The sequence below is a fragment of the Trachemys scripta genome, chromosome 5, assembly GCF_013100865.1.
Source record: "Trachemys scripta elegans isolate TJP31775 chromosome 5, CAS_Tse_1.0, whole genome shotgun sequence".
In the NCBI taxonomy this organism is placed as follows: domain Eukaryota; kingdom Metazoa; phylum Chordata; order Testudines; family Emydidae; genus Trachemys; species Trachemys scripta.
Genome location: NC_048302.1, coordinates 86,199,133 through 86,219,756, shown reverse-complemented (window position 1 = coordinate 86,219,756; position 20,624 = coordinate 86,199,133). Strand labels below are relative to the sequence as shown.

Here is a 20,624-nt window from a genome sequence, read left to right as displayed (position 1 = left end):
GAATTCCCATTAATTGCAGCACATGTGATAACAAATGATTTAAGGGAATGTTTAGTTTGGCAGATATTCAGTGGGAAGGAGAAGCATGGAAAAGAGAAATGCCAAAAGAGACCTAGGGTTGGTAATAGACTGCAATTTAGATGTGAGTTTGCAATGGAATGTGATGACAAATAAAGGATAGTGCAATTTACATACACAGAAGCATCAGGGAGATTACAGCCCTACTCAAATGAACCCTTAAAATCACATCCAGAATACTGCCTGCTGACAAAGTACATTTGCTTCTATCCTCCATATGCTTTAGGGTGGCAAAAGTACCACTTCTCCCTCACATGCAGGAGTGCCGCCAGCTTTTTTGCCGCCCTAGGCGGCAGAAGGTCCCGCCCCCGAAATACCGCTCCCGACAGAGGTGGTGGAAGGTCCCGCCCCCAAAATACCGCCGACGACTGGGGTGGCAGAACATCCGGCCGCCGCAGTCACTGCCCCCCAAATGTTAGCGTCCTAGGCGACCGCCTAGGTCACCTAATGGGTTGCGCCAGCCCTGCTCACATGAGACTATTGCTGCTGGTTGTGCCTTTTTGAAACAACAGCAACTTGTGTTTTCTCTTCTGTCTCTGCTGCCCTCCTCACTGTTAGTAATCTTGCCACCTGGTTACTGTAGACAACAACTACTTTTAACAACAGAATACAGCCTTTGGCAGGAGGGCGGGGGTGGGGGGGAAGAGTGTTGCACTCTCTGGAGGCCGCCCCAAAAGCCTTACATTAAGTTTAAAATGTTCTGTTTAAATGCTCAATTTTGGTCAGACCCTCCCATTTTCTGAGAGAGGGGGAAAAAATAAAGGCCCCAATCCTGCATGCTGTATGGCTATGTGGAGCCTCCCTGAAATCAATGTTAGGTTGATAGTTCTTTAAAATGCATGGAGGGGGCCTCATCTAACCTCCTTCTGGAAGCCAGTGAACAGCTTGGCACTGTAAATGTTGCTAGGCAGGATAGCGAGAAGGGTTTATAATGTACAGAAACCATGAAAGAGTTGCAGTAAACTCTGAAGTAAGTAAAGCTAGGAAAGATCACAAAAAATCCTTGGATTCTAGTATGATTGTTTCACATTTAAATTTCATCTCTCCATCGTTTAGTGTAAATTATTCATACCTACCACTGAAATAACAAACTTTATGAAAAGGCCTCCATTGGCAAGTCATTCTAAATTATCTTTTTCTTGGTCTTATAGACACTTTGTAAAAGGACAAAATCTAGAGTTTACTAATTTACTTATGCATACATATCCATATACACATACAACCATCTCAGAATGACTTTGAATACATTTTGAGAGGTAGACTGGCTTACTTAAAAATGAATTCCCGAAGAAAACAAAAAACACCCTTTAAAAAACCCACAGAAGTATTGTATGAAAGACAAACCTGAGGCTGTTTACTTTCTGTTGACATTTTGGCTTTTATCTCCAGCAATAGCTCATAAACAAACAAGATCAGGGCTTCACACGGCTAGACAGGACTGTATTAAACTGGACTATTTTTTTTTTTAAAAAGGCTGTTCAAAAAGGTATAGTGTATGTACGAACCCCAAACTCGATGATTTAGATTAGTTTGGCACTGGAGAAAGTTACATTATAAAAAGTAAAGGGGTGTGCATATCATTTGTGATACAGGATATTTTTCTCTGACTGTGGTATCGTCTGTTGTGAACTCTGTGGGTGTTTTAGATATACCAGGAACAGCCCAATAGAATATATATAAATGAATGGCCTAAATGATATTGATTACTTAATAAATAAAAAATAAAAATCAAGATTTCTTAATTGGTGTTGGGAAAAAATAAATTTTAAACAACTCTTTTAACAAACACCTACTTGAGGTCTTGGGAAGGTTCTGCTCTGATATGGGGTGTCTCCACAGAGTGCCCAAACACTGCCCCTTCTGTGCCTAAAATAAAAACAAATAAAATACAGTATAATTATACTAGAAAACAAAAACACATTCAATTCTAGAATGATCAGTCGCCATTCTAGGACAAAATACTTGGTTGATTCATTTGTTTATGCTTCTGCATCTTATTATCAATACGCTTTCTTCAGATTCAAACATTTATTTTTTGCGTTAAAGAAAATGTTATTGCTTATGCCAAAATCTGTATTGAGAATACTAGAAACTGAAGTCATCTATATATCCATAGAAAAACATTAACATAAATAATGGAAGTCCAAACTTTCCAGCACTGGTGTGCCCATCAGCGTATCCATCTCAACACTTTTGGAGAAATCATGTTAAAGGTCACAATTTTTAAAAAGATAAAGAACATAAGTTTGAATAACAAAAAACTATGGTCAAACTTTCAGAAGTGTCCAGTAATTTTGTGTGTCTCAGATTTTGTGTGTCTACCTTGAGATATCTTGTACCTGGTCTTCAAAGGTTTTGAAAATGCACAGCTCCCTTATTCTTCTGAAGATACCAACTATTTTGAATCTCTTTACCCTTTTTATGACTTACATTCCCTTGCCAGGAGACATTGGCTCACTAATTACTGATGACAACATTTCTGAAATGGACAGTAATTCTGAAAGTGTCATTTTTGGATGTCCAACAGGAGACACCCTGGTGTGTGTTGCTGAGCCCCCCAAAACTGAGGCACACAAAATAAAGTGAATAGTTCTGAAGATTCAATTTATATAAGCATCTATAATTTCAGATGCTTATACAAAGCTTAATGAATAAGGCTATTTTACCATTTATCATTTTCAGTTAAAACTGGGTTTTTATGAAAAATGGGGTTTTATTAAATGAAATTTTTCACAAAAAGAATCTACTTTCCATGGAAACATTTTGACATTTTCATTTAAAAACTGAGAAACAAAAGTTTTTTGGTTTTCAGACAAAAGTTCCATAAAACTGGTATTATTCTTTACTCTGAGACACAAGGATAGAACACATATAACAGCCATTTATATGACTAACTTTATGTATTTTAGTAGATAGCAGTACCAAACCTATATTGTTAAGCATTCAGAAGATTAGGCCTTTTTTGAGAATATACTGATATCTATTTGTGTTTATTGCCTTTGTATTAGAGCCATATTTTATTTTTGTTACCCATTCTCTCTACAAATTTTCTATCATTGTTACTAAATCAACAGCCATGTGCCTGTAAGCTCTCTCTCCCCTTTTTAAGATGGAATAGTCGACACTGTAATAAAAACAGATTCAGTGCTATGCCATAAAGATGTCCTCACTAGACCACTGACAATAAAAGGGAAAAGAACGAAATGAAATTAATATATTTCACCCTATATTACTAGAAATAGGGCTGAGGAGAATGTCCAGTATCCTAATGCCTGATCATTAAATCTTCTAGGATTAAATATTGTATTTTAAATTGTTTCTAATATTTCTTTATTTTTGACTACTACTTTTTTGTATATACATACATAAACATAGCTTTTTACAAATCTTATTAAATAATTGTAGAGATACATCACTCTAGATGTAACAATATTTTAAACACTTTGCTGAACTAAATTATGATAAGATTAAGAAAACAGCTCTAGCCAGCAGATTAAAGGACAAAGAGCACTGAAATGGGATGTTATATTATTGTAACATTTTGCAATGATAGGGAGAAAATGTCCTCAACTTGAAGCCTCAGTTAAAACTGAAGGATGGTGTTGATCTAATGGAGGTCTAATGGGCTGTAATAGCAGCAGATATCGATATACCTGAGTTAGCGTTAATCTTGCTAGTTTGGGTACTGACAGGGTAGCCACAACAGCACAGACTTCAATGTGGATTAAAGCTCTAGGCTTTCATCTCCAGAGATGTAAATGATGTAAATCATTATTTAGGTCACAGTGAAAACCGGTTTGGTAGATTCATCGCAACTGCTATTTTTAAATGTTACAAAAATAATTTATGGGGCAAATCCACTCTGAACCACCAAACCCAGCTGATTACTGTAGAGATCTACAGGAAGGGAGAGGGAGAAATCTTCCTCCAACACCACAGAACATGAACAATGCTGCATTATGGAATCTACTCTGTTTGGAGTAGCCTTTGCAAGCCTAGTACTGTCAGACAGGGATGAGGGGAAGAGACGGACTGGAGCATCTCTATAGTGATAACTTCTCTAGCTACACCCTTATGCTGCCCTGCTCTCAAAACCCAAATCCTGCCTCCACATGTAGTGCCATGAATGGAAATCTTGTGGAGCTGGATTCCTTGTCACAAAGAGGGTGCTTCCTATATATCCTCAGCTCCTCTCCACATCCTGGCCAGCAAAACTGAACACATTTCACATCCAAGGGGCCTTCCGCAGCTGTGAAGGTGGGAACAAGACTTGAACTCATCAGAAATTTGTGCATAATTTAGAACAACCATCAGTCTCTACTTATGGGAGACCCAAAATTATAGTAGCAGAGGTGGTGGGAAGTCAAGATTGAGGTGCTTGGGGGAAACTTGAACAAACATCTCTATACCAAGGGCCATACTCTACTCACATTCTATTGTGTGTGCCAAACTATCACAGACAATTCTGTGCAAAGAACAAGAATAGAATATGGGCCATAACTGGCTCAAAGGCAACATTCATAATTTTTCACGTACTTTTGCTTATGAATTGAGATTGTCTCCCCCATAATACACATGGCAAATCCATTACACAATCAGAGAGCTTTAACATGAAGACAACTAAACCAAGCAGATTTTAAATTTTAGTACTGGGGACTAAATAGAATTCTTAAAGACACAACTAATGTTCAAAGACAGATATGTTTTCCTTTACCTTCAGGAACATAATCCCACATTACTTTTTTGAGAGAGAGAAGAAATGTAAGTATAACTAGTTTTATAACAAGTTCTTGATCTTAAGAAATGTGTCATTCTGCTCACCAGGGAAATACAAGTACATATTCCTTACTTCCTTGTGGAAGAAATGTGTTCACATAAATATTATCTTTTTAGCAAGAGAGGTGAAAGAGATCAGTCCCTCAAAATCTACTGATATCCCTCCCATGATAAAACACCAAGATTAAGAAAAACTCAAAGAACTAGCATAACAACTACAAATACCTTATTATCAGAAGCTAAAAAGAAGAGGGGAGTGACTAACGGATGTATTGTATTGCTATCATGTTTTAGGTATCTTTTCTCTCATCCATGTGTGTGGAGAATGTTCGGTGGATAACTCCTATTTATTATTATTATAGGAACTATATGTAAATCCCCTCTGGTCATTGATGGGAGATTAAGCTCCTATCTCCACCCTTTACTATAACATGACATTAGAAATGTGTGTGCCTATGAATATTACATGCTTTATCATAAATCATATCTATAATGTAAAAGTCTGCTTGGTTTTCTGAAGACAAATTGGGATAAATAGGAAGAAACATACCCTTTATTTCTTATATTCTGAAGAGTTGTCCTCAAGAATAAACCAAAGGATATTTTAGTGCTACTTGTTTTAGTCAGAGGTAAAATATGTGTCTTCTTTTAATGGATTGTGAAAGCTGCTTTATCTGGTACCCAAGGCTCACAAGAACTGACAATGTGAATGAGTGAGTTCAAAAAACTATGAGAATGACACAGAGAAAAGCTCTTCATCAGGGTAAGGGAGGTCCTTTTAAAATTTCCTAAAGTTAATTCAAAATAAGGATTATTTTGTCTCTCAGTGACTGAAACTTGACAGGAATGGATATCTCTGGAAAGAGATGCAAATCTAATGAAAATCCAAGATAGACTACAATTTCACTTCCATAAACTTATAGAATGGTAAGCAAGATTTACACTGAGAATGAAAATCTCGGCAGAGATTAATCCATATAAAAAACTAGAACCTTTTAGCCCTTTCAAGTATACTGCAAAGTGATGTAGTTAGGGTACTGAATTCAATGGAACATGATGGAGAATGCATACCAATAAAAAGTGAACCTTTCAGAGGAAACAAAATAGAGAGGGCACTGAGTAAAGGGGCAAAGGAAGTAAAAGCAAAATCACAAGTATGAGTGAAATTACTTTCAACACCAGCTCTGGAAGAGAATGAGTTAACACAACAGACTTCATTTAGAAAAAAAGCATCTCCCTGCCCCCAGACAGCCCAATGGACAATAGGGATAATCTACACAGAAACACTGAAAGAAGTTAAACCAACCTGAGGCAGAATGGAGGTAAGGAAAGAAATCCCATAGAGATGGCAGGTTTTTAAAAGACATTTCTCTGACGGAGAGCACAGCACAAATCATATTAATCCTAATTCAGTACAAGCAAGATCTAGTCATGCATTCCCAAATTGTATTCCCCTGAAACTATGGAAACTGAAAATGTATACTTAGACTGACTGGTCTAAGTCTAAGTAAATACTTACTTCTGCTCAATTTACTACTTACTGATTTGCAGCTTTTGGAGAATGACAAGTTTCATTAATACATCTGGAAATATAAAATTGATGTTTGGTAGTGGAGGATATTATCTCATTCATGTGCTCCTGGAGAAAAGCTGTTGGTTGATTTGGGCATAACCAGCAAACTATGGCTCATTAGTTCTCAAAAGAAGTTTAGTGGCATTCAGTGCCTTACTAATAGGCTAGCAATTAAAAAGGCCAGATCCTGCATTATTGATTTCTGTGTGAATATTGTATAAGAACCAGATTAAAGAACAGTGACGTAATTACTTTTAAAGGTTCATGAATGAAAATAATCCAAGAGCACCATGCCATTTGATAAAACTAAATCAGGATTGAGTGAGATAGAACAATTAGTTCTAGAAGAAGTTGTTGCAGAAGCATTGATCAATACAAAAAATAAATAAGTTCTTGACCTGATGGCATACCAGCAGAAGTATGGAAGTGCAAGTAATCATGAATATATTGGCACAATTGTTTAATTTCATGATGAAGCCTGAGAAGATGACTGATTTGTGGAGAAAAATGCACATTAGTACCAAGATTTAAAAGAAAAAAAGACAAACAAGAATGTGGTAACTATCGCAGCATTAAACTCATAAGCCACACAATGAAGATCTGGGAGAAAGTTATTGATAAGAGACTATGAGGAGAAATAAAGATCAGTGATAATCAGTTTGGATTTGTGTCAGGCAAGTGAACAATGGATGCTGTCTCTGTATTAGGATTGCTTGTGGAAAAATATAGCAAAACAGGAGAACCCTGTAAATAACATTCATTGATCCTGAAACCTCATACGACCATGTCCTGAGACAAGTCATCTGATGCTGTATGACAATGAAACAGATACCTGAAGACTATATCAGATTAATCCAGGACATGCATGAGTATGCTGTTACCACAGTTAAAAGGTCACATGGAGAAACTGAACACTTAATAGCAAAAGTTTGTATACATCAAGGCTCGGCAGTAAGCCCCTTTTTCTTCATGTTAGTGTTTGATGTACTTACAGAAAACATCCAGGATGGCACCCTGGTGCATTCTTTTTGCAGATGATGTAGTGTTCGTGGGGGAGAGCAAAGAGGTTGTGGAAGAAGATTTAGAGCCACAGAGGTACATATTGCATGAAAATCAGAAGAAATAAAACAGAGTATATAGTCTGTAGATTTAATGATATCTTTCAGGAAGACATGAGACTAAGTCTTGGAAGGCCAGTCAATACTGAAGGTACGGAAGTTTAAGTATGATAGTATAAGATAATGGTGAACTCCATGATGAATTTATAAGCAGAACAGGAAAGATGGACCAAATAGAATGAAGTGAGTAGAGTGATCTGTCATAGCAGAATACCTATAAAATTAAAAACTAAAATCTACAAGATGGTAATTAGGCCGCACTTTTGTCTGGCCCCAAATTCTGGACACTGAGGAAGAGACAGGAGATGAAAATGGGAAGATGAACGCTTGGAGTTACAAGGATAGACTATGTTTGGAATGAAGAAATTAGTGAAGATGGTATCAAAGAAGCTGAGGGAATCCAAGCTTAAATGTTTTGGGCACGTGAAAAGAAGATTGGAAGAATATATAGGAAAATAAGTTATTAAACTTAGAAATGGAGGGTGAAAGAAGGGTTGGAAGAACCAAAACTAGATGAATAGATGTCATACAAAAGGACTAGATTAGCTGCAGAGTTTCCAAGGAACTGCTTCAAGACAGACTGGAATGGATAATGACTCAAAGAGCTGACCCCATAGAGATGGGACAAAGGTTAGACCAAGAAGACTGTGGATTTTGTGTGCGAAAAGAATGCAGGATTACACCTAAAGTAAATGAAAACAGGAACCTGAAAGCTGGTTAAATTATTCATTTTGAATAAAGGGCCAGATACTGGCACTGTCCTGCCTGCTTTCCACTTCTTTTGCACCACAGAGCATACAGAAAGATGACTTAATTGGACAGTAGCGGATTCTCCTAGAATAGGAAGGGAGGTTGTGATGCCCTGAAGAGTGCCATCCCCTACAGCTGTGAACTTGTTCTAGGCTCTCTGAAAATACTAAAGGACACATGGCAATGGTTTTCCAGACCACAACAGCCAGCCTTGTCACAATCTTGTCAGAGACTGTAAGGAAAGTCAGAATAACTTGTGATATTTAGGTATCAGTGACAGACTTTCAGTCCTAGTGATCAATGCATCAGTTATAGTCTAATAACTATCCTCTTAAGGAAGAGAGTTAGAAACTTACTTTAAAAAAGGTGAGAATTGTCCTTTACTTTTTTAGCTCTCCCAAATTAGAGGAGATCCCTAAAAAGGGCTGTTTTGATTCATAGATATTTACAGATAATGTATTAAACTGGCACATACAAGGAAAAATAGATTTCCCAAGTTTAATGTCAGAGGGGACCAATACATTTCATTGTGTTATCCCTGTATTGAGCCCAATAATTTCTGTTTGATCAAAACATAACTTTCAGAAAGGTATCCAATCTTGATCTGAAGGCATCAAAAGATGGAGAATCCATCACTTCCACTGGTAAGAGAAGTTTATGAAATGCTAGTTTCATGTATATATTAGGATGTAATACAGTTTGTCCTATTGAGTTTAAAGGAAAGGCTGTAAAATCTTCATTATGGTGGAAGCTTGACATTTAATTCAAAGGATTTGTAACAAGTAAAAGTATCCACAGTCTAACTTTCAAAGAGAAATAGGAGTAATTAATCAGGATTGCTTTGCCATTGCAAGGACCTTGAAATTACAGGCTTTATGCTCTAAAAGGTTTAATTGAGATACAAAAATTATTAAGCTTTTCTACTATGTTTTGAGAGTTAACCTTATTTGTCACTCTCTCCATAGGATCAGGCATTCTCCTATGGACTATAACCTGTGAAGGCTTGATTAATGCTACATCAAACACAGGAATATGCAACCAATCAGAAACAGTACATCAAGGCATCATTTAAGAACATATTCATTTGACTTAGTATTTAAAAAAAAGAAAAGAAAAAATGTGAGCTATTTTTATTATGAGTTTAAGGCAAAAGTAAAGTGCAGCTTGTGGACCAAATGCAGCTTGTATAGCCCTACAGAAAGTGTCACCACTGCCTTTAATACAGGATCTAGCACAAAATTCAGCCAGCCTCCTTGGATCAAGTCTGCATGCTGGAACCAGCAGTTTCTACAGGTTGCACTTGCCTAGTAAAAATTAGTTAAACTGCACCATTTTATACAAATAAGGTTGTGGTGATTCCTCAGACTCCTGGCCAGTAGACAGTATAACCCCCTAAGTGGCCAAAATTTAAAATGTCTAAATTTAAGTTTTACTGGTCACATGACCCCAATGCAGGCGTATTATCATTAGGGGCTTTCATTATGCCTGGACTGATCCATATTTGATACTATTTTCTCCTATTAATGATAAACCATGAGCGAGGTCATTAAGTCCTCCCCTTGCTATGAGGCAGGACCAAATAAACCTGAACCATCACTGACAGATGTTTGTCCAACCTGTTTTTAAATCTCCAGTGATGTGGATTCTACAACCTGTCTTAGAAGTCTATTCTAGAGTTTAACTACCATTATAGTTACAAAGATTTTCCTAACATCCAACCTAAATCTCCCTTGCTGCAGATTAATGCATTTACTTCTTGTCCTCTCTCCAGTGGACATAGAGAACATTTGATCACTCTCCTCTTTATAATAGTTCTTAACATATTTAAAGGCTGTTATTAGGTCTCTCTTCTGTTCTTTTTTCCCCCTCAAGACTAAACGTGCCCAGTTTTTTTAAATCTTTCCTCAGAGGTCATGTTTTCTAAACTTTATCATTTTTGTTGCTGTCCTCTGGACTCTCTCCAATTTGTCCATATCTTTCCGAAAGTGTGGTACCCAGAATTGAACACAGTACTCCAACTGAGGCCTCACCAATACCAAGTACAATTGAACAATTACCTCCCATGTCTCACATCTGACATTCCTGTTAATAAGAACTTCAGAATTATATATAATTATAATAAGACTTCAGAATATTTCCATTTTTCACAACTGCATCATGTTGTTGACTCTCTAAATTTCTGATCCACTATAACCCCATATTCTTTTCAACAGTACTACCACCTAGCCTGTTATTCCCATTTGTGTAGTTGTGCATTTGATTTTTCCTTAAGTGTAATACTTCACACTTATCTTTATTGAATTTCATCTTGTTGATTTCAGACCAATTCTCAAATTTGTCAAGCCCATTTTGAATTCTAATCTTGTTCTCTAAAGTGCTCATAGCCCCTCCCAGCATGGTGTCATCTCCAAATTTTATAAGCATGCTCTCCACTCCACTGTCCAAGTCATTAAGGAAAATATTTAATACAGGACACTAGATCTATCCCCCAAGTTTGACTGCAGCCCATTGATAACTGCTATTTGAGTATGGTCTTTCAAATAGTTGTGCACCGACCTTACAGTAATTTCATCTACACTACATTTCTCTAGTTTGCTTATGAGAATGTCATGTGGAATTGTGTCAAAAGTCTTACTAAAACCAAGATACATTACATCTACTACTTTCCCTATCCACCAGGCTAATAATCCTGTTAAAGAAAGAAATTAGGTTGGTTTGGTATGATATATTCTTGACCGATCCATGCTGTTAATTTCTTATTACCCTATAATCCTCTAGGTGCGTACAAAATGATGGTTTAATAATTTGTTCCAGTACCTTTACAGATATGAAAGTTAGGCCTGGTCTACACTACGGGTTTAGGTCGACTTTAGCAGCGTTAAATCGAATTAAGCCTGGACACGTCCACACGACGAAGCCCTTTCTTTCGACTTAAAGGGTCCTTTAAATCGGTTTCTTTACACCACCTTCAACGAGGGGATTAGCGATAAAATCGGCCTTTGCGGGTTGGAATTGGGGTAGTGTGGACTGAATTAGACGTTATTGGCCTCCGGGAGCTATCCCACACTGCTTCATTTTGACCGCTCTGGACAGCACTCTCAACTCAGATGCACTGACCAGGTAGACAGGAAAAGACCTGCGAACATTTGAATTTCATTTCATGTTTGCTCAGCATGGAGAGCACAGGTGACCACGCAGAGCTCATCAGCACAGGTAACCGTGATGGAGTCCCAGGATCGCAAAAGAGCTCCAGCATGGACCGAACGGGAGGTACGGGATCTGCTCGCCATATGGGGAGATGAATCAGTGCTAGCTGAACTCCGTAGCAGTAAAAGAAATGGCAAAGTATTAGAAAAGGTCTCCAAGGCCATGAAGGACCGAGGCCATAAGAGGGACACACAGCAGTGCCGCGTGAAAATTAAGGAGCTACGGCAAGCTTACAACAAAGCCAGAGAAGCAAACGGAAGGTCCGGGGCAGAGCCGCAAACTTGCCGCTTCTACGCGGAGCTGCATGCCATTCTAGGGGGTGCAGCCACCACTACCCCAACCGTGTGCTATGACTCCGTCAATGGAGAAACACATAGGGAAGACGGTTTGGGGAACGAGGAAGATGAGGATGGAGGTACTGTAGGTAGCTCACAGCAGCAAGGAAGCGGAGAAACCAGTTTCCCCAACAGCCAGGATATGTTTGTGACCCTGGACCTAGAACCAGTAACCCCCGAACTCACCCAAGACCCTCAGGGCACACAGGAGACCTCTGGTGAGTGTACCTTTGTAAATATTTGTAAACATTACACATGGTTTAAAAGCAAGCGTGTTTAATGATTAATTTGCCCTGGCAATCGCGGCCAGTACATCTACTGGAAAAGTCTGTTAACGTGTATGGGGATGGAGCGGAAATCCTCCAGGGACATCCCCAGAAAGCTCTCCTTCATGTACTCCAGGCCAGTAGCACATAGTCTGGAATCATTGCATAACAAAGCATGGCAGCGTATGGTCCCGGTGTTTGCTGGCATGCAGACAATATCCATTCCTTATCTCTTTGTTATCCTCAGGAGAGTGATATCATTCACGGTCACCTGGTTGAAATGGGGTGATTTTATTAAGGGGACATTCAGAGGTGCCCGTTCCTGCTCTTTTGAACAGAAATGTTCCACACTGTTAACCACGCGGTAGGGGGAGGGGTGAAGTGATCATCCCATAGAATTGTGTGTGTGTGTGTGTGTGGGGGGGGTGGTTTACTTGGGTTTGTGCCGCATGTTAACTGGGAAACCGCAGCCCCTCCTTTTACATTGAAAACCCATTTTAAATGGCCAACCCAATTCATCCTTGATATGGGAAATGCGCTGCTGTTTGAAACCTTTCCCGCATGTTAAAAAGGTTAAAAAAGAGCCAAAACACCATGACTGCCTGCAAGCCGAAATATGTTGCCTGGGGCACTGCGTGAGTGATCTCTCATACCAAACCGGCAGGCAGAGGAAAAGTAATGAAAGAGTGTACCCATTGTTCTCTAAAATGTGTCTTTTTTAACCACCTCTCCCTTCTCCTCCACCAGCTGCAAATGTTTCTCCTTCACAGAGGCTAGTGAACATTAGAAAGAGAAAATGTAGGACGCAGGACGATATGTTCACGGAGCTGCAGATGTCCTCCCACGCTGATAGAGCACAGCAGAATGCATGGAGGCAGTCAATGTCGGACATGAGAAAAGCATGATATGAACGAAAGGAGAGGTGGCGGGCTGAATGGCGGGATGAAAAGAGCAAGTGGTGGGCTGAAGACGATAGGTGGCGTCAGCTTGCAGACAGACGGCAAGAGTCAATGCTCCGTCTGCTGGAGCATCAAACTGATATGCTCCAGCGTATGGTTGAGCTGCAGGAAAGGCAGCAGGAGCAGAGACCGCCGCTACAGCCCCTGTTTAACCAACAGCCCTCCTCCTCAAGTTCCATAGCCTCCTCACCCAGATGCCCAAGAACACGGTGGGGGGGCCTCTGGCCACCCAGTCACTCCACCCCAGATGATCGCCCAAGCATCAGAAGGATGGCCTTCAATAAGAGTTAAAGTTTTAAAATGCAGTGTGTCCTTTTCCATCCCTCCTCCTCCACCCATCCCAGGCTACCTTGGCAATTATCCCCCTACTTCTGTGAGGATCTAATAAAGAATGCATGAATGTGAAAAAACAATGACTTTATTGCCTCTGCAAGCGGTGCTCGAATTGGGGAGCGGAGGGTGGGGTGGGGTGGTTGGTTTACAGGGAAGTAGAGTGAACCGGGTCGGGGGGGAGATTTGGAGGGTTCATCAAGGAGAAACAAAGAAGTTTCACACAGTAGCCTGGCCAGCCACAAAACTAGTTTTCAAAGCTTCTCTGATGCGCACCGCGCCCTGCTGTGCTCCTCTAACTGCCCTGGTGTCTGGCTGCGCGTAATCAGCGGCCAGGCAAGTTGCCTCAACCTCCCACCCTGCCATAAATGTCTCCCCCTTACTCTCACAGATATTGTGGAGCGCACAGCAAGCAGCAATAACAATGGGGATATTCTTTTCGCTGAGGTCTGAGCGAGTCAGTAAGATGCGCCAGAGCGCTTTTAAACGTCCAAATGCACATTCCACCACCCTTCGGCACTTGCTCAGCCTGTAGTTGAACAGGTCCTGACTACTGTCCAGGCTGCCTGTGTACGGCTTCATGAGCCATGGCATTAAGGGGTAGGCTGGGTCCCCAAGGATCACGATAGGCATTTCAACATCCCCAACGGTTACTTTCTGGTCCGGGAAGAAAGTCCCTTCCTCCAGCTTTCGAAACAGAGCAGAGTTCCTGAAGACGTGAGCATCATGTACCTTTCCCGGCCATCCCACGTTGATGTTGGTGAAACGTCCCTTGTGATCCACCAGGGCTTGCAGCAGTATTGAAAAGTACCCCTTGCGGTTTACGTAGTCGGTGGCTTGGTGCTCCGGTGCCAAGATAGGGATATGGGTTCCGTCTATGGCCCCACCACAGTTTGGGAATCCCATTTCAGCAAAACCATCCACTATTGCCTGCACATTGCCCAGAGTCACTACCCTTGATATCACCAGGTCTTTCATTGCCCTGGCAAATTGGATCACAGCAGCCCCCACCGTAGATTTGCCCACTCCAAATTGATTCCCGACTGACCGGTAGCTGTCTGGCGTTGCAAGCTTCCACAGGGCTATCGCCACTCGCTTCTCAACTGTGAGGGCTGCTCTCATCTTGGTATCCTGGCATTTCAGGGCAGGGGAAAACAAGTCAAAGTTCCATGAAAGTGGCCTTACGCATGCGAAAGTTTCGCAGCCACTGGGAATCGTCCCACACCTGCAGCACGATGCGGTCCCACCAGTCTGTCTTGTTTCCCGGGCCCAGAATCGGCGTTCCACGGCATGAACCTGCCCCAGTGACACCATGATTTCCACATTGCTGGGGCCTGTGCCTTGTGAGAGGTCTATGTCCATGTCAATTTCCTCACTCTCTTCGCCGCGCTGCAATCGCCTCCTTGGCTGGTCCGGGTTTCGCCTTGGCATGTCCTGGCTCTGCATATACTCCAGGACGATGCGCGTGGTGTTCATAGTGCTCATAATTGAACAGTGCAGATAACTTCTGCTACGTTTGTGGTGAAGTGACTTTTGCATCACAAAAGCGCAGCATAACCACTATGGTTAAGAAAGCCTATCACCTTTATTTCGGCTGCAAAATTTGAGATCAGGACAAGAGGTGGGCCCCACACATACGCTGCAACACTTGTGCAACAAATCTTCACCAGTGGTTGAACAGGCAAAGGAAATCTATGCCTTTTGCAGTGCCAATGATTTGGAGAGAGCCAACAGATCATACCAGCAATTGTTACTTCTGCATGGTGCCTCCAGTTGGGAAAGGTGTGTCAAAGAAGAAAAAGTGGACTGTGCATTATCCAAACATTCCATCAGCTATACGCCCAGTACCCCACGGAGAAGGACTGCCGGTTTCTGTTGCACCAGAATCATTCTCACTTGAGTCAGATGAGGAAGAGGAAGAGGATGAAACTTCTGGTCCTGAATCATCAATGTCACAGGACCCACATTTTCTCCCATCCTCCTCCTCTGAACCACACCTCATAACACAAGGTGAACTGAATGACCTTGTCAGGGATTTGGAACTACCCAAGAGTAAGGCAGAGCTGTTGGGCTCCAGACTACAGCAGTGGAAACTCCTGGCAGGTGATGTTAGGGTTTCCATGTTCCGTGACCGTCAAAAGGATCTTGTCCCATTCTTCTTCATGGAAGGTGATCTTGTAGCCTGCAACAACATCGATGGTGTGATGGCAGCCCTCAACATCGTTCACGTTCCAGATGAGTGGAGACTGTTCATTGATTCATCGAAGACGAGTCTTAAAGCTGTTTTACTGCAGTATGGCAATGTTTTGCCATCAATTCCAGTTGCTCATGCAGTCCATATGAAGGAAACCTATGACAACATGAAACAACTTTTGAGGTGCATAAACGGTGACCAACATCAGTGGCAGCTTTGTGGCAATTTGAAGGTTGTTGCTCTCTTACTTGGTCTGCAGACTGGATACACAAAGTACTGCTGTTTTCTCTGCGAATGGGATAGTCGTGCAAGAGATTCCCACTACATCAAGAAAGATTGGCCACTCCGACAGTCATTGGAGCCTGGGAGGAAAAGTGTTCAGCATCCACCACTTGTCGAATCAAGGAAGATTTTGTTACCACCCTTACACATCAAGCTGGGTCTGATGAAGAACTTTGTCAAGGCCATTGACAAAACACAAGCAGCTTTCAAGTACCTCCATGGAAAATTTCCAAGGTTAAGTGAAGCTAAGATAAAGGAAGGTGTCTTTGTTGGTCCTCAGATTCGTGAACTTTTTTGAGATGATGCATTTGACCATGCACTGCGTGGCAAGAAAAAGACGGCATGGAAAGCCTTCCAGTTAGTGGCAATAAATTTTCTCGGAAACAACAAGGCAGACAACTACAGGTTGTTGGTGGAAAACCTCCTCAAGGCACACAAAAGCCTTGGTTGCAACATGTCACTAAAGATACATTTTTTGCACTCTCATCTAGATTTTTTTCCACCGAACTACGGAGCAGTGAGCGACGAGCACGGCGAGCGATTTCACCAGGACATTGCAACAATGGAGAAACGCTCTCAGGGCAAATGGAGCCCATCAATGCTTGCAGACTATTGCTGGACAGTGACAAGAGATGCTCCATTTAATGAATACAAGAGACAAGCCAAGAAGCGCCGAGTAGACACTGAATAGGACTAAACTATGTACATAATAGTGTTTTGCCTTTTGTTTCATAATAAATTTTATTTATATAACCCTTTTGTTGATTTTTAAAGTGTTACATAAACAGGACAGGTGAAATATTACCATGTAAAGCAACCATAAACACCTGAAAAGACCTAGGTTTACAATTTGATTAAAACTCTATCTACACAATATACATAGCCACAAAATGTAAAAACTTAAATATCTTAGAAACAGTAGCCAATCAGTTGTTTTAATTGTCATATTTGAATTCAGCACATCAAAATACATAATAGATGGCTCATTTTATCTCTAAAGCAGATGACTTCTCAAAAATTGTAGACCAGTGTTATTGGCAGATTTGCTCACCTCAGTGATCTTCCCCTCTGGTGGAACCCACAATCTGGGTCAACTCCTCTGTGTCTGATCAGGAGTTGGGAGGTTTGGGGAGAACCCGGGCCTGCCCTCTACTCCGGTTTCCAGCCCAGAGCCCTGTGGATTGCAGCTGTCTATAGTGCCTCCTGTAACAGCTGCATGACAGCTACAACTCCCTGGGCTACTTCCCCATGGCCTCCTCCAACACCTTCTTTATCCTCACCACAGGACCTTCCTCCTGGTGTCTGATAATGCTTGTACTCCTCAGTCCTCCAGCAGCACACCCTCTCAGCTCCTTGAGCCTCTTGCTCCCAGTTCCTCACACACGCACCTCACTGACTAACTGGGAGGCTTTTAACTAGTTCCAGACAGCCCTTGATTGGCTTCAGGTGTCCCAATCAATGTAGCTATCTCCACTGCCTTCTAGAAGGATCTTAATTGGCCCCAGGTGTCTTGATTAACCTGGAGCAACTGCCATTTGGTTACCATGGTACCAGGGATTTGTTTAGCCTGGGGCTAACATACCTGTTCCTCACTACTTTACTGTAGCCATCTGGCCTTGCCCCATCACACTATCCATCTAAAATGGGCACAGAAATAATACTATCAAATCAAGGTTTTAAAATAAAGATTTTTAAAAATCATACTCACATTTAATATTTCTATTAACCATGAGTGAAGTTAAAAAAAATCTGTAAGAATTTACTAAACACAGGATTTTTAAAAATCATTTTCATAATAAATCATTCCCCTAGGATATGTAGCATATTGATATATAGAAAAATAAAAATGATTAAGTATGATATTTTCTGTTTGAATTGGTACAGTCTTCCTGAAAAGTTTAAAGACCCGGATATATGGTTAGACTTACACCCTACCTTTAGAATTCAAATGAAGCAACTCCAGAAAAAGACCTTAGTTTCTTTTCTTAAATAAATGTTGTAGCCCAAATTCACTTACACTGACGCAAACTGTTCTTGCTTTATACTAATGCAAGAGCAGAATTTGGCCCTATCTGTCTTTTCAACAGCAATCATTGCAGAGTAATGTCAGGATTTAGGATTACACCAGTATTGTCTATGGTTATGCATTTCAGATTAGTCTTAAAGAACTGATACTGTATTGTTAAGGTTAACACGTTATCCAAAATACATTAAAATCCTTAATGAATAAGTACACACTATCAAAAATGTCTACAAATGAATATAATATTCTATGAGGATTTAAATAACAATACTATACACAAACTCACACACGCCATGTGAGTGCATGCCAGTAAAGAATATTGGGAAATTCCCATTCAATGACAGTCATATAAACCCATGTAGGGCTTTATGTGGCCACCCACACTGCTGAGAGACTGTCCTGCAGCTGGGATCTCAGGACTGGAATGACATCTGGGGAGTACTTGGTGTGGTTGCTGCCTCCCCTAAATTTCTAGCAAGGCATGGATTCTTCTCTGGCTGCCTAACACTCCATCACCGGGGAAAAAATTCGAAGTCCTTAGGTGACCCAAATCACTCTTCATAGCTGTCATATTCCAGAAGGACCCGATATAGTTGGAGCTAACAGGGCACTTCAAGCCCCAATTTCATTCTTCATCATAATCAGAAGGTTGATGGAAAGAAGGCTCCTCTCTAACCACAAAATAAATGAAGCACTCACACTTGATCAGAGGCCGGACCTCATTTTCAAAAACAAAGAAACCTATGCCGTTCACCTTTTCATTCTCCCTCCTCTCTGTTAATGTCACACAAGTGGAACTACAACAACAACTGTGCAGTATTTAGCCCAATTTGTGGTGGATGGCAGTGATAGCAAAGATGGTACTAGGACATGGATTGGGCGACTAGGAAGGAAGTGTATTCCAAGACTACTATACGGTTTTGATACTGTGCAGCAAGTGCTTTTGTTTCTCCAGTTTCCTCCTGTCTGACCATTCTGAAAAGGTCATATAGGTGAAATATGTATCTGTATGACCCAGGTGGACTCTATCTGGTCTGCTGCATAGGGCCCTGGAGAAGGAGAACATGGCCAATTTTTTTTTTTTTTTTAAAATAAGTGCCTAAAATTATACTCTTAAATCCACATTTAGGGATCTAAATATATGGCTTGACTTTCAAAAATACTGAGCACGCAGCAAGTGATCAGGAGTTGCTAGGTGCTTAGCCCTTTGGAAAAATCAACCCACTGATTTACATGTCTAAATAGGGACTTAGAAACCTAGCTTTAGACACCTAGATTTCAGATGTTTTTGAAATTATCTAAGTTACCTTTTATTTTATAGCTGATTGATGCTATTTAAAGTGACATATAGGCTTGTGTTGCTATGTTCTTCTTGATATGTTTTGCAGTAAGATCATACACTGTGCTAGGGTGGCTGTCTCCTGAACTCAGAAGAAATGTGCATTGGGCAAGATTACAAATGAATATGCAATTACTTATCTTTTTTATTTATTTTAACAGTTATGAGTAGGTGGGAAATACTCATAATCTTAGATAAAGGTTTAATGATTGTTTTAAGATTCCCAAGTGAAAGCTTAGAGTTGATACTTATCATTTAGCTCTACGGACATGTCATTTTCAGTTCTCTCTCTGACAATAAATTCTACTACAGTAATTATGGAGAATTTTAATGCCAGTTGTCCAGAGACTTGAACTACATATTTGATTGATTTTGAATGCGTTATTTTTTCATAGTTGTAATAATGTGAATATGCATACCTGCCTTCTCTTTTCAGTTTCAGCACATCTAAAGTAATAATGCATCTCATTCTCCATGGTGGCTTTACTTAAATAGTATAAATAGGCATCATACTGAACAAATTTTATTCTGTTTACAATTCTATTTATCTATATTCTCATACTGAACCAATCACCATGCTATCTGCACGTCAAAAACAAACATCTTTCCTCTTCATTCTTCCCTCCAGAGGGTGAAGTTATATTGACGTGTATTTGTGGATGTTTTTGATTTTTGTCTGTTTGTCTAATCTGTGAAATTGACGTGTTCCTTTATGGGAAAGGGAGGTCAAATAAATGATTTGGAAGTGAACGTAGTGAGGTTTGTGGTCATTCACAGGTTGTGCTGAGTGAATTCCACAACCTTGGCCTTGACCTGGAGGAAACCCTGTCTCCCTCAAATAAGCCTGACGTTTAAAAGTTAGATAGATCCAATATTCTTGAGAGTCAGTGTTCTAAGTCATGGGGGGTGGGGGTCCTGGAGACTGTGGCAATCTTTAAGGAATACTAGGATCGGACCATTCAAAGCCCTGAAATTAAGGAGTGAGTCTAAACTCGATGTGAATTTCTATAAGAAGCCAGTGGAAGGAGTAGAGTACAGGACCTCTGTGATCTTGGGAAACAGTTTCCGAGGAGACATGCCACTACAGCATTTAGCTCCAGTTTTAGTGTTTTGAAGGGTGCAGTTTTCAAGGCCAAACAAATTACATTGCAATAATCCACCTGGAGGGATAAAAAAAGGCAGTCAGATGTGAAAAGTGTTTCTTGCAAATGCTAGAATTTTTTTATTTCCTGGGGATTTCCTTTTTGCATGAGGGTGAAAGAGAAGACAATTGCTGTTCTCTTGGCTGATCTCAGTCTGAGGTGGGAGACTAGGAGAGTTAGCACAGAGTTTGCACCTAGCCAAGTCTTTGCAATTCAGGCTGTATCTGGAGTTTCATGAACAATGAGATCATG

At 40.5% G+C, this 20,624-nt stretch overlaps 1 protein-coding gene across 1 annotated transcript in view; it reads right to left on the bottom strand.

Annotated features, from left to right (window-relative positions):
* Nucleotides 1-20,624, bottom strand: part of SGCZ (sarcoglycan zeta) — a 401,035-nt gene that overhangs the window by 38,223 nt on the left and 342,188 nt on the right. Inside the window, exon 5 of the mRNA XM_034772405.1 lies at nucleotides 1,872-1,944. Within this exon, the coding sequence (XP_034628296.1) occupies nucleotides 1,872-1,944 (73 nt within the window). The remainder of the gene's footprint in view (nucleotides 1-1,871; nucleotides 1,945-20,624) is intronic.